Source organism: Antrostomus carolinensis, unplaced genomic scaffold (assembly GCF_000700745.2).
Source record: "Antrostomus carolinensis isolate BGI_N321 unplaced genomic scaffold, ASM70074v2 scaffold35674, whole genome shotgun sequence".
In the NCBI taxonomy this organism is placed as follows: domain Eukaryota; kingdom Metazoa; phylum Chordata; class Aves; order Caprimulgiformes; family Caprimulgidae; genus Antrostomus; species Antrostomus carolinensis.
Window position 1 is genome coordinate 796 of NW_010312005.1, and position 8,925 is coordinate 9,720.

At 49.6% G+C, this 8,925-nt stretch overlaps 1 protein-coding gene across 1 annotated transcript; it reads right to left on the reverse strand.

Moving 5' to 3' along the window:
• Positions 1 to 4,232: 4,232 nt before the first annotated feature.
• Positions 4,233 to 8,645, reverse strand: LOC104524134 (rhomboid domain-containing protein 2; the record flags this gene model as incomplete). Its single annotated transcript, XM_010166910.2, has 4 exons — positions 4,233 to 4,671; positions 7,003 to 7,153; positions 7,513 to 7,914; positions 8,631 to 8,645. Coding segments are annotated over 4 exons (1,007 nt in total), but the record flags the coding sequence as incomplete, so codon positions are not given.
• Between the last annotated feature and the right edge of the window lie 280 nt (positions 8,646 to 8,925).

The following is an 8,925-nucleotide window of genomic DNA, read 5'->3' on the forward strand; positions in this document are numbered from 1 at the left end:
TCCATGGTTTGGGGTCATCCCTTGCTTATTGGATGCCGGGAGCAGGGACAGGCACTATGGCACAGTCCATCCCACTCTGTTCCCAGCAGGGAAGGAGCTGGGCTCTCATCACCCCCAGCCCAGACCCCCCAGGTGGACAGGGAAGCCGAGCCCAGACAGCCCACAGGGACCTGTTCAGTTGGTGCTTTGCCTCCACACGTACCCCTGCCACCCGCCGTGGGTGTGCGAGCTCACACCTCTCCAGCTCTCCTCCATCCCCAGCGCAGGATGGGGTTCAGCTTTTGGCTGCGGAGCCTCCACAGTGCCAGCAAACAAGCCAGGACCCAGTGGGACAGCACGGCAGTGGTGTTTGGTGATGCCCTGGCACAGCTCAGCTGGACCCCAGGGCAGGATAACCAGATAACCTGCGTGTGCTTTCTCCTAAACGAATATGCGACAGGGAAGCAAAGAAATACAGACCTGGTTTTCTTTTCTTTCTCCTGCTGGGCTTCCCCACACTGCAGGACTCTCCCAGACAGGTTGGCGATGCAGCTCGGAGTGGGTTCTGCTTCCCCACGTATCCCTGACTCCCTTTCTCTTGCACCACGGTGGGTGTGGAGAGCAGAGGAGAGGGAACTGGGCTCTCCTGGAGCATCCATCCCATGGCAGGACAGCTGCCCAGAGCACAGGGGAACGGCCAACTCAGCTCCAGCGCTTGTCCTTGGAATCTCATCTCTCCAGTGACCACCCGAGGACGCGGGGACAACCCAAGAAGTTTTCTGGAGTTGCTGTGCACACTACCTCTGGGGCAGAAGCAATCCTGACCTTCAAAGAAATGGCAGCTTTACTGGGAACACACCAGAGGCATAAAATAGCAAACCTTCCGGGACAGCCTGTTCCCCAGGGCAGCCATCCCAGGCTGAACTGGGGGTTTACTGGTTTTATTGATTTTTTTCCCCCTTTTTTCCCCCCTCTCTTCTGCTTTAGGAACTTTGATTCTCTGTCTCCCCTCCACGGAAACGACCTGGTATTGCAACATGTGATTGGTAACGGATGGTGAGCTTAGACAAATGCCAAAGCCCAATGAGCTGGATTTTCACCTCCCTCTCTTACAAATTTAATTCCTCCTTTCAGCTTTCAGACACGTTTGCAAATATCTCATCCCTCTCTCCCAGCGATTTTCCATCCCTGGGTGAGGAATTCTGGGTTTCCCACCAGCCCTGGGGACCTGGGACTTGCTTGGACTCCACTGCTGGAGAAGCAGAAGGTCCTTGGCTGATTTATACGACAATGTTTCACTGAAACACCTGCCCTCAGGAAAGGCAGGGAACAGACACTGACAGAAAATATCGATCTTTACAAACGTCCATCTGAAGGCCACTGAACACAGGCACCACACACTGCAAGTGACAGGTAGGCAGTTGTGCACCTGGACTCAGAACAGCCCTGGGGACATGATGGAAGCTGTAGAGATCTGAGAGACCAAGCAACCTGCCAAGGTCACCAGGAAGCTCATAAGAGCTGGGAGCAGAAGACAAAAACAAACCCCAAACTGCAGTTTTGTGCCCATCCCGCCATGTCCTGTCCCCAAGGCTCACCCACAAGGCTGTGGCAGTTGCCTTGTCCTGGCATGGAAAGGTTAGTGGGTGGCACCTACTCCCTCGCACATGGGCACGTCCCCCCACTGCTGCAGCTGAGGAGCCCACCTTACCTCCTTGGAATGACGTTTGCTTCCTGTTCCACACACCAGCCAGGCTTGTTCTTGTTGGCTTGTTCTTACTGCCAGCAGTGACACTACAGTGACTGTTCCACACACCAGCCAGGCTTGGGGCTGTTCTTACTGCCAGCAGTGACACTACAGAGACTGTTGCACACACCAGCCAGGCTTGGGGCTGTTCTCACTGCCAGCAGTGACACTACAGTGACTCTTGGAGGCCAGGGCTTCCTTTACCATTGTAAAGCCATGAAACTACTCATTGGAAACACACCATCCCTTTGACTGTTCTGCAGGGAGAGTGAATCTCTTACCAGATCAATTGATTAAGAGTTGGAAAGGAAAAATAACCAGTTCCCAATGTGCAGTGCCACTCTTTAAAACCCCTCTTGCCCAGGGTGTGTCCTTTGTCACCAGCCAGACGTGCTGGTGACACCCATGGGACACCAGCACCCAGCCCACCACCCGGAGGGACATGCTCCAGCTCCCCACTTGAAAGCAAACCGGGAGACAGAGTAGTTTATCTTTCAGATTGTGTTTCAAGCTTACAATTTGGAGGTATCCGACATTTGTGATTGATATCAGTCCTCATCATCCTTCTGCAGGTTTCTGGAAAGAACAGTGATAAAATTCGCAGGTTTACAGACAAGGATCTCGCAAGGAGGAAAAACAAGGCACTAATGAGAATGGAATTTCAACATTTCAGTTATCTCCAGCACTTCTTTCCTGGTATTAAAAATATGTTTTTAAGTTCCAATCAAGCACCTTATCCTGTTCTTGCTCGACACTAAACACACAACAATGCAATTGCTGTCAGCAAGAAAAACAGGATCGTGAATTTAAGTCCATTTGTGACCCCATGGAGGAGTGAAACAGTCAGGGATGAGACAGAGCTGGCCATCAACTCCAGGCTGGTTCCCAAATTGCTGCATCCCCTGCAGAAAGCCCCTGCCCAGGCGTGCCCAGCTTTGTGAGCAGAGCTTCTTACTCACGTGCATCTGAGCTCTAAGCCCTCAACATTCACTTTGGTCTTCCCCCGAAAGCCCCTGGCGAGGCCACACATAACTGTGGCAGTCATCCCAGCAGGGCTGCTGGAGAAGTGGCTGTACAGCGACACAGGGCTTCTGCAGATATTGAAGAGGGGAAAAAAGAAAGAGGTATGTGCTTTGGAGCATGCAGCTGCCAATGCTGCCTACAACCGCAGCTCACTGACAGCATGGAAGAGCCTGGAGGCTATCACAGTTTCTAGGGGACAGGTTAGGCACTGCAAGAACATCTCCAAGAGCAGTTATGGCACTTTTTTCTTTTTCCTTTTTTTTTTTTTTGGAGGACAACAACACTCTAAGCAAAGAGTCAAGGGCAATAGTTGCAATCCTGGCTGATTTACAGACAGAGACAGCAGATTCCTCCTGGGTATGGCACAGTAAAGCAGTTACACAGCTGGAAATAAAGCTCAAGTCCCATCAACTCGACCAAACTCCTCTGTTAATGCCACAGGCACCAAACACCGCATCCTGCTCTGAATCAGTTGCTGAAACCTCCCCTCTCCCACACACCTTTCCACCAGCTCTGAAGAAAACAAAGAGAGATTGTGCTAATATAGGTGGGTGAGACGTCTAAAGCTGAGCAGTGTGAACACCCCCAAGGGCATTGCTACATTCCAGTTAATTCTTCTAACCCACTGTTAAGGTCCCTCCCAGCTCCTTGGATTTATAGACATTTGCTCCAACAAATGGCCAAAATCCCTTATTTTAGGGATTTAGAAGAGTCTTCTACTACTCTGCACGCACCTGAGGCTGCCTTATCAAGAAGCACTGGCAACACAGGCTGAGCTAGCGCAGTGCTGTCAGATAATGAAGGCAACGTGTCGATGCACGCGCAGCCTGCAGCTCAGGACCTTCAGCATTTCAGAGCTGTTTGAGGGGGCCAGGAAAAGGTGTTTTGTATTCTGTCCTCTCACCCCAGCCCTGGTTTAACAAGCCCCCTTCAAGACACATTCTTAGAAGTCACTAGTAGAACAGGTTATCTGTCCTCCTGCACTCAAATATTAAGTTATAAAACTAAGGCTTCCATGATTTCAGCTTCTTTTGGGTCCTAGCTACATCACACCTGTAAACAAGACAGGAGGCCAAAAGCCTCAGTGTAGATGGGACATGTCCTTATTGCTGCGACCTAGTTAAACCCCAGGTTAGTCCAGTGTTTTGACAATTAAATTCACAGCTTGAGTCAGGGAACTGATGCACTGTAACTCTAGTGGCAGCGTAGAAAAAGGCAGCTGCTAAATACAGCAATGAGAAATGACTCCAGAAAGATGCAAAGCACACTGAAGTGATAGAGTCCTCATCCCCCAGCAATATCAAAAAGTGGAAAAAAAAAATCACAAAGGAACTATAATTAAAGTAGCTTATGCCAGGGAGCAGGGGAATGGCCTACATTGGAGCTACCAACCCATTCCACTAGTCACCCCAGAGACAGCAAAGATGTGAGCATCACACAATGGTCCTGCCACGGTATGAGAGCCCTGCTGCTTTCTGGAGGATCAGTACACCTGGACTCTCAAAAATTCATCTGAAACAGGAGCCACTGTGGCTGCTGGATACCCTGATGCTTGCTGAACCCCAGCCAAGGGGCCCACACCCACGAGTGTCTGTGGATCAGTCGGGTACATGTGCTGTGGAGGAGAGAATTTGCCCAGCTGGCAGCAGTGTCCAGGCGAGGCTCCGAGGGCACCTCTGGCTTGGCATGGGGGAGAAGGGAGGCTGTGTTCTGCAGCGTGGCTGTGCTGAGATCCCTCGTGTCCCACAGCATGGCTGTGCTGAGATCCCTCGTGTCCCACAGCACGGCCACATCCTGGTGCGTAGCTGTGCTGAAACCCGCAGCTCTGGGTGTTGGGGTGCTGCATCTGGAATGCAGGAGGAGCCGGAGGGGGCGAGCAGTAGTAGCTCTGGGTAGGGTAGGCCCCTGGAGTAGGGTTAATTCTGGGCAGGAAGAAAACAGAAGGTTACACTGTGTTTAGAACTGGCATTGCCCAATTAGCGCTGGAAGTGCCCTGGGGTTAGACTTCCTCCTGACCAGTGCTCAGAAAGGTCACTGCAATCCATCAGAGAGATTTACTACAACAAGAGAAGCTCTGATTATAAGCAATGCTTGAGTAAAAATAGTTTACTGGCCTGCCAGGGCAGATGTTCCCACTCCCAACCCACACCGATTCCACACCCACTGAACAAGCGTGGTTCTTGGCTCCGAGTCTCTTTCTTTGTGCAAGAAATACGCAAGCCAAACTGCAATGGGCTTTAAAATTTCCATACACATCCTCCCTGCCTTCCACTGAACAACACATCTGCTGAGTTATTAATCAGAAGTCACAGCTGCCAAGTGTTATTTATCAAGAAACCATGAAGGCTTTAGGTGCGAGTAAGAGCCCAGGGTATAGAGTAAAAAGGGAAGGAGGAGAGAATTATAAATAAAATTAATCATTCAGAAGCAAGGTCTAGAAACAGCCTTTGCCAACAGAAGGCATGACTCACCCTGCCAAAACCTATCGAGAGAGAGGCAATCTGCCTAGAAGCCAAAGCCTCTGGGACTTCAGGAGTACTGCTCAGCCCACACGCACCACTGAGTGCTGAGAATCAAGACAATATTCCTGAAGACCATGATCACCAGATTTCCCAGCAAGAATAAGAGACTGGTTCACACTGGGGTTTTCAGGTTTGGATATTTTCTTATTTGTGGGTTTGGTTTTGATTTTTGTTTGGGTTTTTTTTGTTTTATTTGTGGACACAAACATGATGCCAAAGCCTGGACCTCCTAGTCTCCTGTCTGGTAGCAAGTTGATGCCTGAAGTCACAGAATCACCTCAGGGATTGGAAGGGACCTCGAAAGATCATCCAGTCCAATCCCCCTGCCAGAGCAGGAAACTAAACGAGATTACACAGGAAGGTGTCCAGGCGGGTCTTGAATGTCTCCAGAGAAGGAGACTCCACACCCTCCCTGGGCAGCCTGTTCCAGTCTTATGAAAATTTAAAAAAAACCAAAAAAACCCCAACCATCAAGAGCTCTTATTTGGGAATAAGAATCAAAATAATAAAAATTAAGCCCCAGAAGCACATCTAGAGCTTGTGTTTAAGATGCAGACACATGCAAATTTAGCTGCAAAAATGGAAACATCCTAGAAACACCTTCCCACGCCCTGCTTGATAGTCAAATGTTTATGTAAATACCTTTGAGACAGAACAGTCTATTTATGTCAGCTCACCTAAAGAAAGCAGGTTTAGACACAGAGCCGAGACACTGTAAATGACAATTATCAGCAGAAGCATGAGGCTGATGCAGACACAGGCTCAGCGTGCAGCAAGACAGTCCCTCCTCCCAAAAGCAGCACTTGCCCAGAAGGAAAAGAGTAAAACCACAAATGCTGCTGGATCTGTCTGGCCTCCCCTGCAAGCACTCACACGTTCGAGTGCCCTAATGGGTCTGGGGAACACTCCTGCTGCAGGAAAGGGTTTCTTTTATGGTTTCCCCATGGGTGAGGGCAGATGCAAACACCTGGGAACAGCTTCCACTTCAAAGAAGGCTTTGCAGTGAGCTGATGGCTTAAACAATACATAGAACTTAACTCTTAATAGAAAACCATCCTTCCTCTGGGAAACTGAAATGACATTTTAGAGCAGGAAAAAAATTGACCTAGATTTCCAAGCTTTTTAGAATACAAGTGAGTTCTCATGGCTTGTAATATATATATACAAACTTAAAACCATTCCTGAATGCCAGCCACAGGCCCCAAGGTTTCTTTTTGGTAAAGCAATCTTGCCTCGACACTGAAAATGTGTGTTGAAAGGTTGACGTTGAACTTTGTAACTGACACCTTTAATTTATAAAGTTCTGCTCTTACATAGATCTGGACAAGACTCACTTCACAGCATTCCTGGGAAGCAAGGTGGGGCAAAGAAAGATAAAGATCACACCCCAGGGAGCAATACAGCCAGGAACAAATGCCAGAGGTGCTATTGTTAGGGCAGAACTGTGTGACTTAGCCTTCCTGTCAGCTGAGCTGCAACACCTTCACACATGTACACACCGCCCTGGCAGTAAATGACAGGTCTTGCACCTCAATTTAGCTTTCACTGAAAGATCTGGTTGAGTTAATGTGTGAAAAGGTATTAGTCACAGTAATGTCACCGGTGTAACATCAATGGGTCACTATGTTCCCCTTAACACCCAGGATATGAATAGGACAAGCACAGAACAGCTTTTAAAGGCTATTTAATGCTCTATATCATAAGATCTTCCACAGGAACTCCCGTACTTACTCGCTGCTTTTGAAGGCTCTTCTCTCTGCTAAGGACCCCGGGATATATTTCAGCCCTGGTATCCTCTTTAACAGACTGAAAGGGAACACTCGGTCCAGCTTAGAGCCCACGGACTCTGGAAAATCCAAGCAGAAACAGTAGCCAAGCCCATCTGAAGTCAGCAGCACATTAAGGAGGACTGCAGACAAAACACACTCATTTACCACAGCCACACGCAATCCCTCTCTGGCCACAAACCACTTTCCCTGAAGAACTCTCCCAGTTCTACCCAGCACCATCTTCACAGACCACCGCCCTTCACAGCTCCATGCTCTCTGCATGCACTAAAGCCACAGGGGAAGTGGAAGTGTGAGGTGAGAAACAAATGCAGAAGTGGGTGTGATGAAGAGCAGAAAAGCCAGCAAGAGTTTAATGCAGAGCAAGAACCCAGGAAGGAGCATAAAGCCACGGCACGTCCTCCCCCTTGTGAGCCAGTGATCCCACACTGCTTCAGGGCTTTGTAAAGGATACAGGCTTCCCCAGCAAGGAGCCCACAGAGGTTACTCAAGAGAGAAGAGTGGGGGATAAACCATGCTATGCAGAGTAAAAACCATGGCACCAGCACCACTGGAATCCTAAACCCAAAAACCAGTGTCCTCTTCATCCGTGAGCGGGTGGTGGATACACCCAACGTAGCAAAAGCTACCGGCATGAATCCTTCAGCATCCTCCACCTCTGACACCCTTGAGACAACGGTCCCGAGTAAGAGGTACAGGAGGGCGGAGAGGACGGCAAAAGCCACGGTGAGGAAGCAACACTTCACAGTGCCAACGTTCTTCTCAAAGCTGCTGGCAAAATACCAGATGAGAACAGCACCACAGATCAAGGATATCAGGTCTTCATAGACAAAGATGTAGGTAACTAACCTGTGAACTGAGCACAGCAGCACGTCAGAAAGGCAGAGGCAGCAATGAATTTGTTTTACACCACTGAAATGACACGCTTGAGCAGAGGGAGGGTGAGCCTACAGGATTAATTAATAGCTTTAGTTTTTATCCTGGTGTAGAAGAATGAACTTGAGGGCTTTAAAACCACCATAAACAACAAAATAGAGTCCAGACATATGGACTGACTCCTGCTGCTTCCAGGGAAGCTGCCTGGAAAAGAGCAACAGTATCAGTAGTAAATTTCAGTCTCATTAAAAGAGAAGGCAAGAGACAAAAATGACTGTTGAGGTAACTATGATTTTGCTTAAAAGACAAATGTTTTTAAACTGACAGAAGGCTGATTTATCTCACAAAAAAATGCCTGGAGGTTATTGGACCTCAGAAATGCTCCCAGGCCTGCTGGTTAGCCATTCTCCTGGGTTCTCTGTGAGGAATGAGGCAGGGAGTTCCTCACCTCCCTCCCATCAATCTCAGTCCCACAGCCAGAAAAATACCAGTTGCAAGTATAAACCAGTGTGACCTGACTGCCCCCCTGCAGACAGGCCAGGAAAGGGAAGAATTCACCCATCAGCTCAGAGCACTGGACTGGTAAATCACTGCGTGGGGGCGAGAAAAAAACATGGGGGATTCAAAGTGTGATAAAAATCGTTCTGGGAACATCACAAGGATGGAGGACAGTGAATCCCTCAAGCTCCGAGCAGCGCTCCCCCGCTCTGCCTAATGCCAAGGGACAGAGATGGAGGCTGAGAGAGGAGCAGCCGGGTACAGGGGGGCTGAGATGGATGCCCCGCGGGCCCGGGGCAGGTCAGGGAAGCACCTGGAGAGGGGAGAGGAAGGGGCGCGGTGGGGCGACGGGGAAGGCCCAGAGAGGCGGGTGACGGAGGGAGCAGCAGGTTGGTCAGGGACTTGAGGAAATGCCCAGAAACGGGGGCTGAGGACGGGGGACCGAGGGGTTCAGGGCAGGACACGGGGAAGGTCCGGAGAGGAGGGAAGCAGG